Consider the following 25729-nt stretch of genomic DNA (forward strand, 5'->3'; position numbering starts at 1 on the left):
AAGAGGAGTTTATCATGAAACATAAACCCTCACCTTTTGCCTCCTCTGAATCAGCAGTCCAGTCTATCCAGAGCAGATCACTCAGGGGGAGAAAAAAACTACCTACTGCCTCTAACAGTCAGGAGTTCATTATTCCGGGAATACTCTTTACTGCATTATGGTGATAATTCTTAACATATGTTTTATGTTTACATAAGGGGGCAGCATGCTTACAATTTCCATTTAGTTTCCGCAGCACAGTGGGTGAATGAGTCAATTGGTACTGATGTTATTATTGTAGCGTGGTGGTTTTCATGGGAGCCTACAGAGTTCAAGAGATCAGAGCAGAAGTTGTGCCATCAGATTTGTAATACAAGTTTTCAAGATCATAATCATTTGGGGCTTCCCACCATACTGTGTTCTGATCTATTTCCCACCATTCTAATGTGTTCTGTACATAAAATGGAGATAGACTTTTAGACACTTTTCCCCCAAAAACAACTGGTTTAGAAATAAATAAATAAAGAGCGACAGAAATTCGGGAACCAGTTAGCAAGTTGGACACGACTTGTTGAGAGAGGAAGGCAGTTAATGTTTCAGTTTGAACATTCATCAGAACTGAGGATAGAAACAGTATGTCTGTTACTCTCTTCACATATGAAGTTGTTTTGCTTTGTAAAGGCAATAGGAATTTGTTTTCATCTGATAAAGAATGACTAAAATGTGTAATCTCTGCTGCAAGATTCCAAAGTCAGTCAGACTTTTGTGTGGACTTTATATGTGCTAAAAATAAACTCTCGGTCTCCCAGTCTACCATGTCACGGCCCTTACATTATATTTGACCACCTATTTTGCACTTTCTTTGTAACAGTATCACTATATTCTGATGCTGTTTTTGTTCCCTTTTGTATTACCCAAAATGTACTTTTGTATGTAGAGATTTGTCTGGATGTCAGCATAACATAAGCTTCTTAGTTTACCTTCATACATGGGCAATAATAAGCCATTGACAATTTCTGTAAGATGTCTATCTGGAATATTGGCTCATTTTTCTCTCTACTGGCTATGTTCTACAGCCCTGTACTTACGACCCTATTACCTTCTTTTGTATTCTCATTTTCCATCTACCTTGGGAAGTTTTCTCTGGAACAGTAGAGGCTGAAGGGAGACCAAGGTTATCAGAAGCGTAGATAAAATAGACAGCTGGTATCCTTTTCTCAAGTTTGAAATATCTAATACTAGTGGGCATACGTTGTGGGAGGAAGAAAGTTCAAAGGAGATGTGCAGGACAGGTTTTTTTTACACGAGAATAGTGGGTGCCTGAAATATTTTGAAAGAGGTGGGGACAGATATGATCGAGGTATTCACGATGATCTTAGATAGGCATGTTAATGTGCAGCAAGTGGGGGAATTAGGGACATTGTGTAAGCTGAAGGGATTAGTTTAGTTAAACATTAATTACTAGTTGGTTTGGCACATCATGGACCATAGGGCCTAGTCCTGTGCTGAACTTGTAATAGATATTCACCGTCCTGGGCCCAGGGAGCTTTTTTGCCAAGCTCAATCTTCTAACACAGCAGATGACTCCTCTTGACATCAAAGAGTTGCTTTAAACTCACAACCAATATCCCTTGCTCAGCTTTGTGTCATAAACAAGAACCAGTCTTCAACTCTTAATGTAAATTGCAAGCAATAATCAATCTGAAGTTAAAAGGACAGGTTTGGAAACAAACAGCATTGTCTATAAAGCATTGGCTGCTGGCCCACAGAAATGGGGCTGGCTGCCCATGAGATGCAGATTAACAATGGGGTTATGTTAATTGGGCTTGCATCAAACCAGCCAACACAGGCTAAGTTATTTAGTTCAAGGATGTTTGTGGACCATATTGATACTATCACTCCTGGGTGCCACAGGTGGTTAGCACGACACTACTACAGCTTGGGGCCTGGGAGCTCGGAGTTCAATTCCATTATTATCTGTAAGCAGCTTGTACGTTCCTCTCCGTAAACATGTGGGTTTCTTCTGACTGCTCTGGTTTCCTGCCACTAGGTTAATTAGTCATTGTAATTGTCCTGTTATTAGGCTAAGTTGCTGAATGGTGGTCTTTGGGTCAGAGGGTCCTGTTCTATGCTGTATCTCTAAATAATATAAATAAAACAAAATAAAATTAGTACATCAAATAGCTGAACTATCAATAGTTGGGAGATTCATGTACTCAGAGAATCAGTTCTCACAGCGTTAATTTTGGGTGTCTGGGATCTCTCCGCCCAGAAGTTTTTAGACTATCTGTGTGAATTTCCGAGCATTGGTATCTGAAAAAAATATCACCAAGTAACAAAAAACAGTATAAATATAAAACAGCAGTCAGGCTTATTAGGAATGGTCAAGGAAGGGCAAGAAGAATAACAAAGATGGGGTGACTAGAGTCCATTTCTCTGCCTTTGATTTCCGCGGCATACAATTCGTTCACCTGCAACACATTGATATGACTTTTTAGCTAATAGGAAGTGTACCTGTGTTTTGGAATTTCTGTGTTTTAGCAATAGTTTTTAATTTGGAGATCTTCAAAATCCTCTGAGTTTTAAATGTGTTTCAAGAATTTTATTCAAATTTAAAAGTGTCACTAAAAATAAATGAACTGTATTTAAAATACTTTGTTAGCTGGAAGTATCTCCTCCTCGGTAGGGAGGGAGGGGAGGGCCCATTGTTCAGATAGCAAGCAGAAAAACTCGCCGATGAGTTTAACAGAGAAGTAATCGATCTTTGAAGAGAAGGTGGCTACAGTGTCACCTCTCTTTACTAAGGATGCCCATAGCTATACTGGATAGGGCTTAACGTTTTTGTTTGATTTCAGAACTATATAGACAACAAACCCAATAACTTCACATACTGTCCTATACTCCAACATCCATGTTCTATGTTCTAGCCTTTTTTTGCTTAGCTTTTCTTCATTTCGTTCCCTCTAGCTTCCTGTTCAAGTGAATGACTTTGACAACCGGTCTCCATGGTAACACTGGCCACACCTGTTTACTCTATCAATCCCTGCTCCATCTTTGCTGCAGTTCAAAACTAACTGCTTTTTTCTCTTTCCCAGTTCTGATGAAGAGTCTTCAAGCTGAAATATCAACTTTTTCTTCTTTCATCATTTTCTATCTTTATTGCTAATTCCCATAGTAAAACTATGTGGTAAGCAGAGGGTTAAATGACTGCTGCTGATAACACAGTGGTGACACTGGAGAAATAACAGTTGTTTCCCCAGTAATGGTACAAGATTTGTTAGCATCGCAGCCATTGTATTATCTGGATATCATTAATCACAAGAAGCTGGGTTGAGTCTCCTCTGTATTTTCTGCATAATGATGTATGTAAAGTTGTCTGTGAGGGACACATTGTCTTCAGTTTGGTGACACCGTTTTGATTTATCTCCTTGTTTTTGGCAGTGGAACTGTCAGTCAACGACAGAGGGTGTTGTTTTCTTAATAAACTATGTGGAATCAATAAGTGCCCCTTTGCTTCCCCAGCCTTTTCTGCTCACTGTTAAATCTATCACAGTTGATAGCTGGCAAACTCTCAAGCAGCTTGGCTTATCGAGCCGAGACTTAAAGGCGTTAGTAAGAATAAAGGTTGTACGAGCCTATGGGATATGGATGTTCCACTATGGGTATGCTGAAAAGCTTCGCCCCCATTTCCTGCCAAAGTTCATGATATCAGTGGATGAAGGCTTCAGTAATGCGGGGTTGAGGAGAGGCTCTTTCAAAAATGCAATACTGTACTTTGGCTAGGTTTGTGTGTTGGGGGAGCTAATGTTTTGCTTCCCCCACCATTTAGCCGCACTCCACACCTCAACCTTTGGGAAGTGCACACAGCAGTAATGTAGAAGGTTAAATTTTATTGGAGACAAATCATAGTTTGTGATTCTTATTCCAATAAAGAACTGGTTGAATCATTGATTCACACAGTACAGAGAGAGGCACTACAGGCCAGCTGACCCATGCTGGCCTACGTGCCCACTGATGGTCCTATTTGTCCATATCCCTTTAAAGCTGGATGGGTTGAGAGTGCTGGCATCAGTCAGTTGTTGGAGTTAGTGTTGGAAGGAAGAATGGTAAGTTTTTTATTGGTGAAGAGATTGATTGCTCATGATGTGGGGTGGTTTCAGCCACTGTTCAGGACAGTGCTGTGCAGGGGCTGGGCGTTTGATCACCAACTTGGGTTGCCGTGTAGGAGAAGGGCGGGTGCCAGTAGGAGGTGCTTTCAGCAGGGTGGAGGGGGTAAGAACTCGTTATAGAGAAGTAGGTTGGCGGAAGACCATGAAGTGGCTAGGTGAGGGCAGGGAGAAGGAGCGGGCATAACCCTATATCCCATATAGGGACTGGACGCAAATCCAAAAGAAAATCTGAGAATGTCTTTGTACAATAAATCTCACAACACACAGGCTACATGTAATGATTTACTGCTACAAACTAGGAGGGACTTGAGGTGTGGCCCTCAAATCTATACACATAATCAGGCTCTCTTGTAAGTGACTCTTTTTTGAATAAGTCAAAGCTTTAAAGGGAATCAGACACCCAGGTCTGTCTTGGAACTTATTCAGTCATGCAGAAGAAAGCTTGACAGGCTTTGCACGTGTGGCCTGCAGATGGTGCTGGTCACACACCTGTCACTGAGAAGCGTGTTGGGGGGTGGGGGATGACATTTAGACATGTGTGGCTTCTGTAAGACACCATAGCACCCATGCAGACTCTCCAGTGCCTCAAGTGCATGGAAGGCCCAACATAAAAAAGGACAAACTTTATAAAATCCCTGTTTTATCATATGTTAAATATTTTATTAAAATTGGATTGTTTGGTGCCCAAAAACATAATTCCTGAACTGCATGAGAGTTTAGTGATTCTGATTTTCAGTATCTGCACTACATGGTGTTTGAAAATTTTTTAACCCTTTTCTGAATATTCTATTAGAATTATTTGAGAATAATTCTCCATTGATTCTACCTTTGTGGAAAAACTTTCACACAGAAGCTTGTAAAGTGTAAAGTACTGTCCACCAAAGGAATTTACAGATAATTAAATATTTTTCCAATCTCATCATCATTACGCTGGTTACTTTTGATAATTTGCTTGCGCCTTCAAATGATTCTGAGGGTTCTTTTATGTTTATGTTTATAAGGAGAGGGCAAGATAGCTTAGACTTTTATTGCCTGGAATGTGGGAAGATGATGGCTGACTTTACAGATGTTTATCAAATCACGAGGGACAGAGATAAGATTGTTCCTGAAGTGTGACCATCTCATTTAAATTCTCATCTATAATCCCCTCAATCTCTCAGATAATCCTGAATACATCCATTCACACTTAAACTTCTTTGGCTTTGTCTGTCAGGAGGTGCAGGTGGGTGCATCTTCCACAGATGTAGACATTAGGGAGTCCGCAAGGCTCCCTGACTTTCCACATCTTGCAAGAGGAGCAGTCCACCAACCTGACTGCCGTTTTGTCTATAGTAAGACAAACTGGTTAGATCATTCGTTTACAAGTCAAATCTCAGGATGTAACCAGGTGGCACAGTAGTGCAGACACAAGATGTGCTGGGAACTGATGCTAAACAGATAATGAACAGTTCAGATGAAGTGTCTTGACCCAAAACATCAACTGTCCATTTTCATCCAGAGATGATTTCGGATCTGCTGAATTCCTCCAGCATTTTGTACGTTTGCAGAGTAGCGTAGCTCATAGTCTCACAGTTGCAATGTGCCGAGATCCAGGTTCAATCTTGATCTTGAGTGTTGTTTGTTTGGAGTTTGTAGGTTCTCCTTGTGTCCACATGTGTTTCCTGAGAATGCTTCAGTTTACTCCCATTTCTCAAAAGTATACAGGTTGGTAAGTTAAATGGCCACAGTAAATTGCTCCTGGTGTGTGGATGAGTGATAGAATCTGAGGAAAATTGATGGGAATGTAAGAATAATAGATTGCAAGGAAAATTACTGGGGACTGGGTTTGCTCTATGAGCTGCCATGGGCAAAAATAGCCTCCTCCTCTATTGTATAGAAATATGAAACAAGGAGGTTTTAAAGTCCCACCCTAAATTCTGGGAATGAGCAACATGTTTCAGGAACTGCATATGTTGGTACTGCACTGTGAAGTCCCAGGAAGTTCTGCAATGTGAACCAGGAAAATCTCTGTTTAATTCCCACCTCATGTGTTAATGACGTTCAGCTTGCAACATTATTGGGAAAGGTATTTGTAGCAGATTTAGGACAGGAGCAGACTTGTTCATGTGGTAAAACGGGAAAGAAAAGGAGCAGCTTCCTGTCTAGATCACGTCACTAAACCTGACCCACAGGAACTGCACTGACTTTGCCTTTTCTTATCTTTGATTCGATAGTGGCACCCTTGGTCTAGAGCAGGCCAACAATTAACAACCTGTAAGACTAGAAGCAGCTCCTTATGACACAAGACGTTCTGTAGATGTTGGAAATCCAGACGGAAGTAGGGTGAAGCAGTATAAGCTGGCAGGAGATTCGTGAAACCAGCTGGGTGGGGGTGGGGGAATGAAATATAAAACGTACTTCACCCCAGACTACACTAAAGTGTACCCCTGCCTAATAGGGGTTAAAAGTAATGACAGTGTTTCTTGCTGCACTGTTTGCAACTGTGACTTTTCTATTGCCCATGGTGGGTTAAAATGTAAAAGACATGTTGAGGTGAGTTTAACAGGTGTCATTCATTCATTAGCATAGCTAACGTTATTTAAACTAGCTGGCTAGCTGCTAAGGAGCTGCTCTATTGCAGACATCCCACCTCTCCCGGAAGTTCAGGGAGTCTCACGCAAATTGATGGTGCTCCCTCCCTGAAATGAGATTTTGCAGGGTGGGATATCTGGAAAGCAAGGAAGAGGGGCATCAGAGGGAATTATAACTCCTTATTGCTCCCTTTCATTGACTGTTGGGCATTATAAATTTCTTAATTGTTGAAACAGTAAGAGGGAAAGAGTGCGGGGGGGGGGGGGGGGCTAAGGAGAAACTTGTTTGCATAAAGCGTAGTGTAGCCTACCATTTAGTGCCTGAAAGGCTGGTGGAACCTTCCACACATTTAATGTACCTGGCAAAGTACTTGAAGGATTGTTAGCTATAAAGTGAAGGCCCAGAACTGGAACATGGGGCAAACTAATTGGCTAGCATGAGAGAATTGGTTTATTCTTTTCAAAAAGCTTTGTTTCTATGCTATTCATATATCAAGTTAATGTAACATGAGAATCATAAATGCTGGATGTAGTGTTGAAGTGCAGAGAAAGTGCAATTCAGGGTGACAAAGTGCAAAGGTAGACTGAGATTGAGAGTTCATCAGTGTACAAGAGGTCTGTTTCCAGTGGGGTAGAAGTTGTCCGTGAACCTGGTGGTACGTGTTCACAAGCTTTTGTACCTTCTGCTCAGTGGGAGGAGGTGAAAATAGGATGGCCACGACAGTGTGATAAAATGTAAAGATTGTGATCACACGATCCAGAGAGAAAAAGCAAAATGTCTGAAGATTTAGCTCAGAAGAAGAGACACTTTCTTGAAATGGAGGCCTAAGAATAGATGTAAGTTGTATCATTGCCTGAAGCAGAGTCTGTGCCAACATTTAAGACTATTTCACAGGGATTCTAATGCAAAAGAGGTGGAAATGGTGATAGTGCAAATTGAAAATTAAGGATCAGAATAAGCAAGCATGTCAAGGCTTGTTTGATTTATTTTTACATTGTAATTCCTATTTGGCTACCTACCATAACGTGGGCCTGGTATACATGGAGGAAACATAATGATAGCCTCAACTGATGCCACTCTGTTAACAATTAAATCTCAGTAGAAATGATAAAATTAGGACAGAAGTAATCTGTCACGGACTCTTTTTTAATATGTTACTGGATAATGAGCAGAGATGGCTGCAAAGGAAAGAGTGCTGTTTGTTTTTTTAATTTTATCCCCACCATTGCTAGCCAATAACTGGTTCAGACCTGTCTCTTGTTACTTAAGCCTCAGTACTGTGTATAGTTTGGGGACTATGATGATCTTTGCAAGGACAGCAAAAGTAAGATGCAATAATTCTTACATTGTTGAAATTAACTCAGCAGTTTTTAACTTTTTCTGCTGCTTCCTTGAACCATAAGGCCAGAAATGTAGACATTTGCAATATGGACCATCAGAATCTGAATTTTCGAACTCCTGTATCTCCTCCTCAATGGTGGTAACGAGAAGGCATGTCTCAGATCATGAGTCCATAGTGAGGAATGCACCTTCTTGAGACAGCCTCCTGATGATATACCCGAAGGTGAGAAGGACGTGACTGTGATGTAGCTGGCCAAGTCGACAACCCTCTGCAAACTCTTGTGATCCTGTGCGTACCTGGCTGTGATGAAACCAGCCAAAATCCTCTCCACTGTACACCTATGGACATTTGTAAGAATCTTCAATGATATACCAACTCTCCTCAACTCTTAACAAGGTAGAGTCTTTGGCACGCCTTCTTTGTAATTGCATCAAAGTGTTGGCTCCAGGATAGGTTCTCCAAGATGTTGATGCCCATGAACTTGAAGCTGCTCAGCTTTTCTCTGCTGACCTCTCAATGAGTGCTGGAGTTTTTTGTCCTGACAGTCCCTTCCTGATATCCACAGTAAACTTACCCTTTACAAAAATCACTGCATACACTCACCCAGGCTAGTGTAACAGCACTTTTTTACCCCTACAAACTCTACCACCATGAAGGATGAGGGGAACAGACACATGTTCCCCTCATTACACACTATCCTGATCTGCAAATATATTGCCATTTCTTCAATGACAGTGTCCAGATTTTGGATTAATCTTCCTTATGGAACACTTACAGTTGTTCAGCCTGCAGTCGTTCAAGAAAGTATTCACCACTCTATCCTCAAAGGCATTTAGGGATGCTCTTGCCATCAGGAAGAAGGTACAAGAGCCTCAGGACTCGCACCACCAGATTCAAAAAACAGTTACTACCACACTCAACCATCAGGCTCCTGAACCAAAGGGGATAACTTCACTCAACTTCACTTACCCCATCACTGAAATGTTCCCACAACTAATAGACTCACTTTCAAGGATTCTTCATTTCATGTTCCCCATATTTATTGCTTATTTAGTTATTATTGTTTTTTTAGTTTTTGTATTTGTACAGTTTGTCATCTTCTGCACTCTGGTTGAATGCTGTAGTTGGGCAGTCTCTCATTGATACTGCTATAGTTATTATTCTATAGAGTTGTTATGTATGCCCACAAGAAAATGTATCTCATGGCTGCATATGGAGACATATATGCACTTTGATCATAAAGTAACATTTGAACTTTGGATGGGAAATAAATACTGGTCTTGTTAGTGATGGCTAGATCCCAGAAAAAAGGGAATAAATTTGTCAACAATGTTTCACTGATCTCTCTCATGTTTGATTGTGTTTGCATAGATAATTGTCATTGAACTTGGAAGTATTTAACTGCAGAGGACATTTGCCAATATAATAAGGCCCTACCCGGAATTCAGATTAGTGCGCTGATTCTCAAGAAAGACACTTTGTCCACAAAGGGGTTGGAGCAAGAATTCATCACACTGGTACCAGATCTTCAGGGGATTAAAGAATAAATGCAGATCAAATAAATTGTTTTTTTTGAGAGGTGATCTAATCAAAGATAATTGATAGAATAGATAGAGGCACAATATTTTTGTCCAAAGGACTTGGTCAGAAAAATACTTCAAGATTGAAGTTGATATATATTTGTTAATCTAAACATCGAGGCATCTGAAGTAAATGTGAATAAATAAATCAGCAGCACAGAAAAAGTGTGATTGAAAAATTAAATACTATAGATACTGAAAATGCAAAATAAAAAGAAAGAATGCTGGAAACACTCAGCAGGTTGGCAGAACCTACAACCTAAAACATTAACTCCGTTTCTCCCTTCACAAATGTTCTCTGATCTGTTTCCAGAAATTTCTGTTTATGGATAAAATTGAGTTGCATGATGGATTTATGATAATTAATTCTAGGCTGGAGATTGAAGCACTGTAACTAAAATCTGTAAACATGACAGCTATAATATTTGAACATTAATATACTGTATTTTCCTTTCTTTTTAATTGTTGAGTGATTTTGCTCTTTTGTCTTTAATCTTCTATTATTCTTTGACCTTGACTCTTGGGGGGTTTGATCTTGGAGACTTTTGATCCAAGTAGCAAAGATGTAAAAGATCAGGCTAAGAATATTTCCATTTTAATTTCCTTTCCCAGTGGGAAAGCACCTGGCTTCTGTTTACCATCTGGTTCTGACAACAGACCAAAGTCAAGAAGGCACTTTTGATATTTTAAACTTTTTCCTTGCTCAAGTAAACTGGAGTTTTAGTTCTAGGAAAACATAGAGGATGCAAGAATACAAAAGCTGAAGAAAATAGGACCAAGAGTAGGCTAATTGACCCTAAATCCACCCTACTGTACAACATGATTCTGGTTGATCTGCCCAGGCCTCAATTCCCCTTCTGTGGAGTCCCTCAATTCTCTGATCTTTCAAAAACTATCTTTTTCATTGATCTAGCCTCCACAACCCAGCAGGGAGGGGAGTTCGAAAGATTCACCATTCTCTTAGAGAAGAAAATCCTACGCACTTCAGTATTGGTTAAATTACTGGTGTGGGAATCTAGAGGTTTGCACAATTAAGTTGAATCTGAATTCAAATTCTACCATATCAACTGCAGAATTTAAATTGAGCTAATGATCTCGGATTTAAAATTTTAAAAAACTTGTAATGAGTGATGACCATAAAACTCCTGTAATGTTTTAAAAACCTATCTGATTCACTAATGTCCTTCATTTGAAGAAATCTGCCATTGTTATTTAGTTTGGTCTGGATGTGGCTACATACTCACGAGTGTGATTAACTTCTACATAGTCTGGCTACCTACTAAGTTGAGGGTAAAAATTGGCTTTGTCACGCATGACCAGATCCTGCAATATGAATAAAAAGAATATGTCGACTTTGCCTTAGTGGAAACCATTTAATTCAGGGCTAAGTAGTTAGTAATTTCACAGCTTTCGTATATGGTTTGGGAAGATGATCCATTGCAGTACTGAGGAACTAGTCTACTACTCTATTTATTCAGATGCAAGTGCACCTTGCTGAGATCACCATGTGGAAAGACCAAAAGACACGAGCAGAATTAGGCCATTCTGTTTCACCATTTCATTGTGGCTGATATATTAAAAGTGCAAGTGAGCCTGCAGTGCTAAGATTCATCTCCTCATCTAAAACAGTAGTGCCCTGATTTCTGCACCTTCCTCTGGAACATTGGCAATTTAATTTCCCCTGCTCAATCTTTATACAATTTAAATTAATTTACTTGGTTGTGACACACTTCAGAACATCCTGAGAACAATCAATGCATTTTATAAATAATGCTATTTCTCATGTGCAAATCACAATGCTCAAACTAGTTTTAACATAAGCCATTGACCTCAGAAATGGAAATTCCAGATACCCTTTGCAGTTTAGCTTTGGAATGATTTGTCATCATATGTCAACAATTTGGATGATGGAATCAATATCCTTTAGGCCAAATTTCCAGATGATGCAAAGATAGATGGAAGGGCTGGTAGTGCTGAAGGAGCAGAGAGTTTGCAGAAAGACTTAGACAGATTGGGAGAATGAGCAAAGAAGTGACAGATCGAATAGAGTGTAGGAAGTGTATGGTCATGCACTTTGGTGGAAGGAAAAAAGCATAGACTATTTTCTAAATGGGAAGAAAGTTCAAAAATCAGGGTGCAAAGGGAGTTGGGAGTGCCTGTGCAGGATTCCCTAAAGGTTGGTAAGGAAGCATTCTTTTTGAGAGAACTAGAACATAAGAGCAAGGATGTGATGCTGAGGCTTTATAAGACATTGGTCAGACTGCTTTTGGAGTATTGTGAGCCATTTTGGACCCTTTTCTGAGAAAAGATATGCTGGTATTCAAGACAAACTAGTGGAGACTCACAAAATGGTTCCAGGAATGAAAGAGTTAACATATGAGGAGCATTTGATTGCTCTAGGCCTGTACTGCTGGACTTTAGAAGAATGAGGGGGATCTCACTGAAATCTATTGAATATTGAAAGGCCTAGATAAAGTGGATGTGGGGAGGATGCCTCCTATATTGGGTGAGCCTAGGACCAGAGGGCAGAGCCTCAGACTAGAGGGGTGTCCATTTGGAACGGAGATGAGGAGGAATTTCTTTAGCCAGAGGGTGGTGAATCTGTGGAATTCATTGCCACACATGGCTGTGGAGGCCAAGTCATTGGGCATATTTAAAGCGGCGGTTGATCAGTTCTTTATTAGTCAGGGCATCAAAAGTTGGGTTGAGAGGGATAACAAATTAGCCATGTTGTAATGATGGATGGGTCAAATGGCCTAATTCTGCTCCTGTGTTTTATAGTCTTATGGAAGGAGAAACAGCTAATGTTCTGGTTTAAGATGGCCCTGAGGAAGCTCAGCGACTGCTTGCTGGTGGCAAGTAAAACAACTAAATGCCTACTAATTACACATATTCTGCTGAATGATCACTGCAAACAATAGACTGTAACTTCCCTGGTGGAGTTGAGCTTTGAATCCCCTGTATAACCTGGCATTTTTGCAATGGGGACTGAAGTCTCGAAGGCGCCGGATGGTTGTGGTGTGGTGTGTACGGGCTGAATCAAGGCAGTTTGGTCCAGGCTGGAGAGCAGGCTATGGGCCAGTGTTTGGCTGGTGCAGACATACGCAGTAGGATCTGGCAGAACTGAGGTGAGGAGAGCGGAGGCAACGCAGAGTCAAGATGGTGGGGCCCAGTTCCATGCCTGGGAGAGAGGAAAGACCTGAGGTTTGATCAGTTTACGTGCTGAGCCAAACTGGAGAAGTTGGGAATGGGCTGAATTGAGGTGGTGGGCACTGGCCCTACAGCATATCGAAGCAGCAGGGTCTGGGTCTGAGAGCGAGGTCTGGACGATTGCTGGGCCAGATTAAAAAGGACAGGGTATCAGGGCCAGAGGTGAGGGACGGGCTGGTTCAAATTGCTGCTCTGTGAGTTTTACTCGACTGCATTGAACTTCAACTTGTTGCTCCATGAGGTATACTCATCTCTGCATCAGACTGTGACCTGCAACTACCACAGTGTGGACTCACTTTTGTAAACTTCAATTCTGAATGCTATTTGCTTACTTTTATTGCTTGCCCTCTTTTCCTTTTTTGTCTCTCTGCACGTTTGGTGTTTGATGGCCTTCTTTTGTTTTAATGGATTCTATTGGGTTTCATTGTTTTGTAGTTGCCTGGAAGAAGACACGTCTCAAGGTTGTATAAAATATACATACTTTGATAATAAATGTACTTTGACTTTGTTTCAGGTCTAGCACACTTCATCAGACCTGCTTGACCTGCTGAGGGCTTCCTGGGTTTTCTGGTTTTATTTCAGATTTCCAGTAGTTTTGATTCTTAGATCCAGAAATTGGGGCAAGTGTCACCATTTTGTTTGACAGCTAATTTGCTGACAGATATATTTATTAATCATTATTAGTTCAGCTGCAGAGCTCGCATCTGCCAACATCTGTTCTCAGTGACACCAAATGTGCTAAGCCAAGATCCATCTTGTGTGTTGAGTTTGACGTGCATGGGATGCTGCTCTGAGCCACGGGATGTGGCACTCCCAGTGACCTACGTTCTTTGCAGGACTGCTACAAAATGCTGGAGGAACTGAGCAGGCCAGGCAACATCAATGGAGAAGAATAAAGAGCCGACATTTTGGTCTGAGACCTTTTATCAGGTTCTCATCTTTTGTATTTATGATTTGTAGGACCCCTAAATTCTTTTCAGCTTTGTTGTGTACAAGGTAGTTGTTCAGAATGTTAACTTATCAAGGCAACTAAGACATTTGAAGTGCAAGTTTCCCTTTGTGAATAGGAGATGGCAGCTTTGATGGTGAATGCTCGAGGCTTCCAATATAACTGGAAGGAGGAGGAGAAGCCCCAAAGGCACTTTGTCAGAAGTGGACAAGAAGAGGAGAATAAGGACTGAGGGAGCCAGTTCTCCAAACTCATTCAGGAATAGAAGTTACATGTCTACTTAACAGTGATCCCACGTGGCTGGAGCCTAATGTTCTCCAAGGATGTTTCTATGGGAAATACTAATGCCTAAATCTGTCAGGATGTGTAGCTATGGCTGCCTTGTATTGCATTTATGAGAATGAGGACATGAGTCATAGATCTGTACAGTGTAGAAATTGGCCTTTTGGCCAACCATGCCCATGTTGACTTTATGGTCCATGGGTTTCTGGTGTGACCTGCAGAGCTTCACATTTGCTCAGGTTACATGTACATCATGATACCAGCTCATGTTTTGCAGTCCCATCCAATTTCTTTCCCCTTCTACAGGAAACTTAAAATCCAAATGTGAAAACTGGTGTGGAGCTGGTTTGTATCGTTGGACTTGTAATTATAGCTTTAACTAATTATCTTGCCAACACTGAAACTATTTCAGTTTTGACTTTGGGATATGACTGCTGTAAGGGCCAGGATAGCAGTTCTTTTTCCGAATTTTAATTCTTGGAACTGAGTGAGTGTGGAGAATTGGGTGTGGAAGGTGGAGGAACGGGAGGTTTGGAAATGCAGTGCTTGGGATGAGGATGAGTTTGAAATGTGGGGACCTGTGGGTTTGAGTGCTGAGATAGAGAATAGAGGAGCCTGGTGAAGTTTGCACTGACTCAACTATAAACTCAAAGTTTACAACTGATTCCTTCTGAGCAATTGTGTCAACTCTAATACACTCAGGCCTTCAGACTGTCAAAGTATCAGCAAGACAGCATTTTGAACTTTCTATTTCTCTTAGATTGCTTTGAGATAAGGAGGTAATTTCCTTTGACTGGGTGTTAATCTGTGACAAAATCTTCCAGCGGCTCAGGGATTTGATCATTATGAATCTGTAAAATACGCACAGAAATGTGAGGGGCAGATTTTACTCTGTCCAGAGTAATTTTATCAGCAAGAAATGACAAGGAAATACAGTATAGATTATATTTAAACTTCTTTCTTGTTAAATAATGCAGAAGAAGGCCAATTGGTCTATCATGTCTGTGATATCCTTTTGAAAACCTTTCCAGTTAGTCTGGCTCTAAATGCAGCCTTCTCAAGAATTCATTCCTCTTGTATTTGATAGTCCCCATTGAATTGGCTTCCACCATCCTTTCAGACATGAGACACCAGTTCATAAAACATCACAAAAAGAATGTTCTTAATCTTCAGGATTGTTCTTTTACCAATTGTCATAAAAAGTATCTTTTGATTATGAATGGAAAGGGAGAAGTTCCTTCTGCTACCAAAGCCCCATACAATTTTGGCCATCATTATCTCCCATTCAAAACTTTGGTTAACGACAATACTGTCTTTTATGCCTGTTTCTGGCTTGTTATAGCACCACACAGAAGAAGATCAGTCATAGGGTTCTGAGTTTTTAAACTTCCAAATTCACCACCCAAACCTCTTTGCCTTTCTCTCTCCTTTAACACTTCCTCAAAACGTAACTCTTTTACCCAGCTTTTGGTCATCTTATTTATTAATCTCCATTCAACTTTGTATTGAATTTTTTTTGCAGGGTCATGACGTTATTGTACAGTGTGGAAACACCCATCAGCCAACCTGTTCATTCTGAAGAGGATGCCAATCTAAGCTAGTCTCATTTGACCATGTTTGGCCCATATTCCTCTAAACATTCCCATCCATGTTCCTATCCAAACATCTTTTAACTGTTGTTATTGCAACTAATCAGCCACATCTACCAAAGCAGCAGGGAGGCTGTATCTTCTGTGTAGCAAATCCTTACTCTGCAAAGCCTTTGCTCTGACTTTTAGGTATAATTTGGGAGGATAGGATACTCACTTAATGTTGAGTATAGCTTCAGTTATTGTTAAGAAACTCAATACTTTGCAGGATAAAAACAATCTGCTTGATTGCTGTTTTGTCAATCACCCTGAATATCGATTCCTTCCATCACCACGTAATGTGGTCGCAGTGTGCAACATTTACATGACTACCACAGCAACTTGTTAAGCCTCTTTTAGTTGAACTTCCTAAAACTACTTGTCCTGCTCTATGGGAACAAGGGCAGTAGGTACAAAGGAGCACTCATTTCTCCATGTGCCCCTGCTCCCCTCCCAGCTCTCCTAACGCATGGGTTGATACCACTGAAAAAACAATGTAGGCAGTGGCCAGGAAGATATCATCAGCCCAAGTATTGGTTTGTTTCAGAGACCTCTTGTGAGTCTGCAACAAATGACCTGGACGGATCTACCATCAGAACATTACAGGATCTCTTAGAACCAAAACCATTGTTGATTTCAGAACACTTTAGTTTTCATAAGCAGAATCAAAAGGAAGGGGAGTCCATTTCAGTGTATGTGGCTGAACTGAAGAGATTGTCTCAGCATTGTCAGTTCAATGATGGGTGTAATGATACACTGATAGATCGTTTAGTTTATAGAATTTTGGGATAAAACATTCGAAGATGGCTCCTAACTGAAGCACAGATTATGTGTAAAGAGCAGTTGCAATAGCTAGATCAATGGAAACAGCAGAAAGAGACACAATTGAGTTGTTGTCAGGAATGAAAATGTGTGAACAAAATTGCAGCATTTATGTGGAGGCCTGCATAAACAAACACATTGTGTCACAGGGGTTCACATACACAAAAACAAATGCAGAGTTAAAATTAAAACTTACAGAACATGCAAAAAAGTAGGACATTGGGCAGACAAATATCAACAGACTACACAGAATAGAGAAAAAAAGATAAAAAGTCAAGTTGCAGTTTCAAAAAGCACTAAACTGTGTGCTGCTGATGAAAAGTCTGATAATAGTGAGAGTGACACAGGACTGAGTAGCCTTATGATTTATAAGATGAAAACTAACATTACACAAGCAATATGGCTTACACCAGAGGTGAACGGCAAATTAATTAAAATGGAATTGGCTATTTCAGACATTCCACAAAATGGGTTTGAATGGCATTTCAAGGATACTGACCTAAAGCCTGCAGATATCCAACTAAGAACTCAAACGGGACAAAAGATAACTCATTTGGGAAATACATTCATAACAGGGAAATACAACAACTAACAAGCCATATTGAGCTTGTATGTGGAAAAAACAGGAGGGCTAGGATTGTAGGAGCATGAGTGGCTGAGGCAACTACAACTTGATTGGAGATCCATTCGCAACTTACATACCACATCCCCTGCAATAGTCAACTGAAAATGAATTAACAAAGGTACTGGATGATGCCATGAACTGTACACCATGAACTGTTGCCCCACAGAGGACAAACAGGTGTTAGCGACAACTTCTGTGCCTCTGGTTGGAAATCATACTGGTCCAAGAAAGGAGCATGCTGCTCAGAGGAATCATCAAAGTGACAAAACCAGTGGTCCGATTATAACAGGTTTTCTAGGTAACTTAGCTGAGAAAGCTTCTGATGTGCTAATCAGACAGTTACTTGTGAAGCTGGAAGAGAGCTCAGGGAGCTTCAGGAAAGTTGCAAACATTCAGCGTTTGTGAGTATTGAGAACCAGAATCTACGTTTCAACTTGGAGACAAAAAGCTGCTTGTTAAAAGCAGATGTAAAGACCAAACCCCAACGTGATGAATGGAAGACTAAAAAGAAAGGTATTAGTGGAAATATGAAAACAAACTGTAAAGAAAACAGTAGAAGGATAAATAAGAGAATACTCCAGTGAACTAAATAGACCTTCCCAAGATCAAGATGCAATCTTTGAAAAGAAAGATGATGATGACGTAAGTGCTATGGAAATGAGAGAGGATAAATGAGACCTAATTTCTTGAGAAGTCAGCAAATTCAGAGATACACAAGAAACTAGAAGAAAAAGAAATACGAGAAGTTGAAAAGGAGAGAAGGGAGAGAGAGTGAAAGAGTGTGAGTAAGAAAGAGAAAGTTGTGAAAGAGAGAAGGAATGTGAAAAAGACAAAATGCAGGATAGAGAGAGAGAGAGAGAGAAAGAAGCTGAGACTGGGACAGAAGCAAGGATTGAAGGAGATCCAGAGCAAAAAGCTGAGAAAGAGAAAAGAAAGATATCAGAACCTCTTCCTGCAGTCTAAGTCAACTCCTACAACAACCATGGAGGAGGGCCCACAACCTAAGATTGTTTTCACAGCCACAAGTCTCACCTACCAAGCAGTGTGATTTCCTTTGTCAAGAAAGACATTACCCCACAAGAGTACAACATCTTCTATAGTGATTGAAGCTTTAAGCCTGAATGGGACAATTTAAAATTCATGATGTTGTGGATGTCTGTATAGTAGTTGTAACATATAGTATTTTGTCTAGATAGTTGTGTTATTGAGTTGGAGTTCATAGCTAAGCAGGGAGGAGTGTTGTGTATTTAATATTTCAGTAATATTTGAGTAGTATTATATTGTTTGATTAAGCATTCTTTGTTGTTTACATAATGCATTGCAGATTACATGTAAAAGTACGTAAATAGCATACGTCATCACACAGCCACATGATGCGGGTGCGTCTCACTCAAGTAAAGAACAAAGTTAGACTCACATTCTTGGCTCCCTTGCTTTCCTTTCAATTAGTTTTTATATTTCTGAGTTACAAAACATAAGAACCACCACCTTCTCAAAACAGGACACAGTAGGACAATCTTCCCAGCAAAGGGCACAGATCATGAATAAATAAATGTGTATGAGCTATTTATCCAGAATGATGCATCTTGATGTATTATACTGCAACTGTATGATCTGGATGAAACAACCTTTTTTTAAATTGAGATGAAGTGCAGAACAAGCCCTTGTGGTCCTTCAAGTGGTGCCACCCAGCAACCTCTGATTTAATCCTAGCCTAATCATGGGGCAATTTACATTGAACAATTAACCTACTGTTGCATCTCTGTTATTTTCTGATCCTCAGGGTTGTTCTGGGGGTCAAGAATGGCTAGGAATTTATTTAAATAATCTTAACAATCATTTATTTAAAAGTTCATACAAATATACAGACATTTGAAACTATGTGAAGAGCTGAGAAGTAAAGCAGAGATTCAATGAAAAGGGAAGATGGAGAAGGAGAAAAGATGACGAAGAAGATGAAGTTGAAGATGACGCCTCCGAAAAATCCATCACCTTTATACTCAAGGTAACAGAAAATTCCTTAGACAAGAATAAACCAAACAACATTTTCACAATTACATAAATGGATGATGTTCTAACACTTAGCCAATGAGAAAGAGAAAGGTGATAGGCCATTATGTAAATGCTGTAACACTTTCTGCCATTAAGTGGGGATGAACCACCACATACTTTGAAAAATATGAGTCCGTTAAAAAAGTACAAATAAATAAACTATGCATTAGATCTTATATTAATTCATTTAACACCTCATAAAGAGTATTAAAAAAATCTGTCAATTCCAACCGTTATGTCTTTGGACTGTGGAGGAAACCGTAATGCTTGGAGGAAATCCACAGGGTCATGGGGAGAACGTACAAACTCCTTACAGACAGTGGTGGGAATTTTACCCATGTCACTGGTATTGTGCTAGCCACTACACTACCATGCTGGCTTTATTGGAATGACCCCCTAGCTCATGCCTTCAGCAATTGTGGTTCAATTCCTCCTGCTGTCTATAAGAAGTCTGAACATTCTCCCTGTGACCGTGTTGGTTTCCTCCAGGTGCTCTGGTTTCTACCCCCATTTGGAAAATGTATGGGTTAGTAAAGGTTAGGAAGTTGTGGACCTGTTATGTTGGCACCAGATGTATGGTGGCTCCTGCACCTCCTCAGACTGTATTGGTCAAATGACTCATTTCAATGTATGTTTTGATGTTTCAATGTACATTTTTAGTTGGCGATGTGGGAGGAACCATAGGCAAGCTAAAATAAATTGACTTAGTCATAGGGAGCATGTGCAGATTCCACTGAGGCAGCACTGGAAGTTAGGATTGAACCATGGTTCTGGAGCTGTGAGGCAGCAGATCTACTGTTCCACGCATGCATCATCTGTTGCCCATCAACCTGAGTGGGACATTTATCATCACCAACGTAAACAACAGAGTCATAGACCTGTACAGCTTGAGAAAAGACAGCGAGTATCTGTGATACACATGATTTTATACCTCCGTAAGTCACAGCTCAGTCTCCTATGCTCCGGAGAAAAACATTCCAGGCTATCCAGCTTCTCCTATTGTCCTGGGTACTGTCCTAGTGGATCTGTTTTGCACCTCTTCCAGCTTAATGATACCCTGCTGGGTAGCTCTATGACTCTATCACTCAAGTTGCTGATGATTTATGTCCAATATTAATCTCATAACACCAGATATGGAGGGCTGGAATCCGTGTGTGATTAAATACTAAATGTGCTTACTTCATGGCATGTACTGAATAAAGGAATTTCCCTGCTCTTCACTTCCACATTCATCACTACCTCAGCTTGCCAAAAACACATCAGCGTGTTTGGAACACCATTGTATGACTGTTATGATAAGATTCATATAACGATCACCAATAATCCAAGAAAGAATGGTGATGATCAATAGCACTAGAAAACCTGTTGGCTCCACATCACTGACAATAATTTTTCACAAATTGCCTGTTTAACTTTTCTCCACCTGCTACATTTTGCTGCAATAATCACCATTCAAAGACATTGTTGTAACTTCGATCTTCCTCATTTGAAGAGAAATTTATTTTCTAACAGGAACGTTTGCTCATTCATTGTTTAGACAATAAATTTAAAAGTTATGCTGCTTAAAGTATTTTGTAGTAACATAAATGGTTTGCAGTAACTCTCAGCCAGGATTCAATCCACTAGCTGATGCAGTAAACTCAACTGACATCTCCAACAGGCTGTATTGTTTTGGATATCATAACCACTCACAAACATGATTTCACAATACAGTAATGTTACAAATCAAGACATGTTCAGTTACAAAGGATGCCTCTCAAATCCTCACAATATAGAACATAGGACAGTATAACACAATACAGGCAATTTAGGCCATGATGTTGTGCTGACCTTTTAACCTGCTCCAAGATCAATTTAACCCTTATCTCCCACATAGCACTCTATTTTTCTTTCATCCATGTGCCTGTCTAAGAGTCCCTTAAATGTCCTAATACGCCTGTCTCTACCACCATCTTTGGCAGTATGTTCCAAGCATTTATCACACTCTGTGTAAAAACCTTACCTCTGACAATCTCCCCCATACTTTTCTGCAATCATCTTAAAATTATACCCTCTTGTATTAGCCATTTCTGCTTGGGGAAAAAGGCATTGGCTGTTCAATTTAAGTAGGCTCCTTATCATCTTATTTAGCTCTATCAAGTCAAATCTCATCCTGCTCTGCTCCAAAGAGAAAAGTCCTAGCTCACTCAACTTTTCCTCATGAGACATATTCTCTAATCCAGGCAGCATCCTGTTAAAACTTCTCTGCATCCTTTCTAAAACGGTGACTTTCTTCCTATGATGAGGTGACCAGAATTGAACACAATACCCCAAGTGTGGTCTAACAAGGGTTTTATGGAGCTGCAACATTACATCATGGTGGTAATGAAGGCTAACACATCAACTTGTGGAGCAACTTTGAGGGATCTACGGATGTGGACCCAAGATCCATTGCTAAGAATCCTACCATTAACCCTGTACTCTTCCTCCAAGTTCAACCTTCCAGAGCGTATCACTTCACATTTTTCTGTATTGAATTCCATCTGCCACTTTTCAGCCCAGCTCTGCATCCTATCAATGTCCTGTTGTAGCCTATGACAACCCTCAACACTATCCACAATACCATCAATCTTCATGTCATCTGCAAACTTACTAACTCACCCTTCCATTTCCTTGTCTAAGTCATTTATATAAATCACAAAGAGCAGATGTCCTAGACAATTTTCACTAGTCATAGACCTCCAGGCAGAATACACTCCATCTCCTACCAACCTTTGCTTTCTGTGGGCAAGCCTATTCTAGATCCATACAGCCAATTTTCCATGGATCCCACGTCCCCCAACTTTCTAAATGAGCCTACCAAAGGGTACCTTGTTGAAACCTTACTAAAATCCATATACACCAGATCCACTTTACTGTCATTGGTTTGTTTTGTGGCTGAAACAAGGAAAGAATGTTGGAAATGTTGTCCATCGAGTCACTGAATTAGATGGATAATTGTAGAGATTTCCCAAAGAATCCACTTGGGAGCACTAAACACTGTGCACGGTGGATCTTTGAAAACTGAATGCAGGCTTGGAAAAGATTCCTGCTTAGTTTTCTGGGCTTTGTTGGGTCCAGTTACAGATTCAGGAAGGATCTTTGTCACTTTCCAATGGAAATTTGATTAAATGAAAAGAACATTTATTCAGGTTGCTTTATTCAGCAATGCCAATGTACTACCGTCAATCCAGAGAGTTGAGGCTATGGGCACAGCAAATCACAGAAACCAACCTCCTCTCCTGGACTCTGTCAACAGTTCTCACTGCTGTGGTAAAGCAGCCAACATAGTCAAAGATCCCATACACCCCAGATATTCTCACCGCTTCCCCTCCCTTAATGGCAGAAAATACTAAAGCCTGAAGTGATCTGTCTGGATGGCAAGAAAAAAAGGGCTTTCACTGTACCTTGGTACATATTACAATAATAAACTAATTTACTAATATTATCAATATCCCAAAGCGTACACAAAGCATCATCAAAGAAAAAAATTTCTCGAAGCCATTTAGAGGTCATAAGTAGCATTGACCACAAGTGATTGGTAATTAGGTTTTATTTATGAAAGGAGAGACAGGAAGAGAGGCAGCTGGAGGCTAGAAAAAGATTATAGGCAGATTTTTAATCTAAAATTATGCTTAAATATTGTTCTTTAATGTGAAACTTTCAGCATATTTTGCCTTAATTCTGCATTTTCAGCAGCAATGCACTCTTTCTCCTTTTAATTTAATTATGATAATCACCAGTCCAGATCGTATATTTAATTATGGAGTTGCCTTACCTTGGTGATTACTGTCAACTTTGCTCAATAAAAGCCGTGAAAGCTGAGAGATGGTCTCTGGTGTTTCAGTAGGGTACACATCCTGCAGGAGAAACTCTAATCTCTCCTGATTCAATGAGTTGTTGGAGGCCATTGTCTGGTACAACCCTATATAGAGAAACATCATGACATTTAGAGGCAAAAGTTGATTCATTTTAGACCCAGAACCACTACAAACTGGCTTGGATTTTGTTCCCTATTCTCACTGAAGCTTCTTTAGTGTGAAATCAGCCTCCAGTGCTTGTTTGACAAGTAACAATAACTAGATGGCTAAGAACATCAATCCAAATGTAGGTGGAGGCTGGTGGGTTCAATTGGTAAAGGGACGAGAGATTGATAAAGGCTTTGGATTCATTGGATATGGAAATGGCAGCGAGAGCAGGAAACCTTGCACATTCAGTCATGATGGCCATGTGTGCCATGGTGGGCACGAAATACTGGCACCAGAATGTGTGGTGACACTTGTGGGCTGGCCCACACGATGCACTTCACTGTATGTTTCAATGTACATGTGACAAGTAAATCTGAATCTGAATCTGGCTCCACAATCATGAATTAAAATGTTTTTTTCTTTAAAAAAAACATCAGAACCTGATCATATCTTGTGATATAGTAGAGTCAAAGTGCTGCACTCTTCCTCCAAAGTTCATTCCATCGATTGGAATGGAATGAATTTTGAAGGGAGTGATATTGCTGTATGGAAAGCAGGGATCAGTTTCACATGCGTCTTTTGGTGGCAGTCTTTGATGAATGGAACAGACTGAGATTTATAATGTAACCTAAAAACAGATGTTCAGACCATGATTTACATAAGTTATGGGTCAAGCAACTGCTTTAAGTGGTCCCCTGAGCAATTTAGAGAAGAAAATACTGCCTTTAATTATATTACCCGAAAATATGAGATCAGGCATGGGATACTGACCCGAAATTTGTCCCCTTCTCTTGCTCAGCTAACAGGTGCAAAGAGGATTATTTCCAACTTGCCACTTAATGATACAACCTAGAGCTTGGAACATGTAGTATAGAACATAAGGTAAGTCTCTTGATTGTTTCCTTTGAAGCAGCAAAGCCTGAAGGGAGGCTCTATAGAAATTTTAAGGTTATAAGAGGCATGGCTATGGTAGACAGCTAGTATCTTTTTGCGAGGGCTAAAATGTCTAATACTGGAGTGCATAAATTTGTGAGAGGGGCAAATTCAAAGGCGGCTTTTTATACAGGGAGTGTTGGGTGCCTGGATTATGCTGCCAGTGATGGCAGGGGAGGCAAATGCAATGGAGGAGTTTGAGAGGCTTTTGGATAGACAGAGAATTGAGGGATGGAAATTGTGTAGGTAGAAAGGATTAGCTGAGTTACGTAGATTTTTAAGTACTCGATTAAACAGTTTACCACAACAGGAGTGGGCTGAAGGGTCTTTTCTTAAACTGTACCATTCTATATTCTTTTGCAAGAGGACTTTTACAAGTTCAAGTACTGAAAAGCCCAGAGCAATAAAAATAAAATAATGAAACTATATCAGAAAACATAATTTATTTTCTGCATTAATTCCTTAAGGTGAAAATTTTGAAAGCAAGCACATGAGAGAAAGCACTTGTAATCATATTGTGCTTTTTGTGGCTATTCACGTGTGATTTACAACTATTTAGGTTAGAATCAACGGAGATCAGTGATGAAGAAAGATGAAGGGTGGCACAGCTGATAAAGATGCTGCCTCGTGGCTCTGGAGAATCTAGTTCACTTCTGACGTCTGGTGCGATCCGTGTGGACTTTGCATGTTCTACCTGTGACCACTTGGGTTTCCTCCGGGTGTTCTGATTTCCTCCCACGTCCCTGAAATGTGTGGTCTGGTAGTTTAGTTGACCAATATAGGTTGCTCCTAGTGAGGAAATGAGTGGTAGCTATTGTCATAGCTGAGTTACTTTAAGTTAATGCACCATTTCACATGTATGGAATTTCATTTACTGTTGTGACAGTGAAATTCAGAACACAATGAGACTTTGTAAGATACCTAAGAAAAATAGCCCGATTTCCTAAGTCATATACCTTTCTCCCTTTCTCCTTCTGCAACTCTTCCCTTCATTATCTTGCATTCTAATTTCCCAACACCTCTCCAGATTGGAGCAGAGAATCCAATGTATCCCTAAAGACCACACACAAAATGCTGGAGGAACTCAGCAGGCCAGGCAGCATCTATAGAAAAAAGTACAGAGAAAGTATGGAAAAAAATCCAAAGGGTCCTGCTGAAGGGTCTCGGCCCGAAACATGGACTGTACTTTTTTCCATAGATGCCGCCGGGCCTGCTGAATTCCTCCAGCATTTTGTGTGTGTTGTTTGGTTTTCCAGCATCTGCAGATTTTCTCTTGATTGTAACTCCAAGGACAACATTGAGGGAATGCTGCACTGCCGGAGGTGTTGAGATTCCAATGAAAGGCTAAACTGATGTTTTCTCAAATACGTGTTGAAATGTTCTGGATGGTAAGTCATGCCATCTTGGCTAATATTTATAATTAAACTAGCAACTGTAAAGCAGGTAATTTAATTGTGTATCTCAAAGCTATTTACAAAATACTCATTCTTCGTCTGATCTCTCATCTATTCCATTGGCGTTTTCTCTTTTTTTAATTCTTTCTCCTGCCTATCTTCTATAAGCAAAGCAAGAAAGAACTTTCTTTAAAGTCTTTGATTGCA

General features: G+C 40.2%; 1 protein-coding gene across 1 annotated transcript in view; it reads right to left on the reverse strand.

The window, feature by feature from the left end:
- Nucleotides 1–25729, reverse strand: part of LOC140725907 (uncharacterized) — a 181729-nt gene that overhangs the window by 63283 nt on the left and 92717 nt on the right. Inside the window, exon 5 of the mRNA XM_073041842.1 lies at nucleotides 23006–23152. Coding sequence (XP_072897943.1) covers nucleotides 23006–23152 — 147 coding nt within the window. The remainder of the gene's footprint in view (nucleotides 1–23005; nucleotides 23153–25729) is intronic.

Source organism: Hemitrygon akajei, chromosome 4, assembly GCF_048418815.1.
Source record: "Hemitrygon akajei chromosome 4, sHemAka1.3, whole genome shotgun sequence".
Lineage (NCBI taxonomy): Eukaryota > Metazoa > Chordata > Chondrichthyes > Myliobatiformes > Dasyatidae > Hemitrygon > Hemitrygon akajei.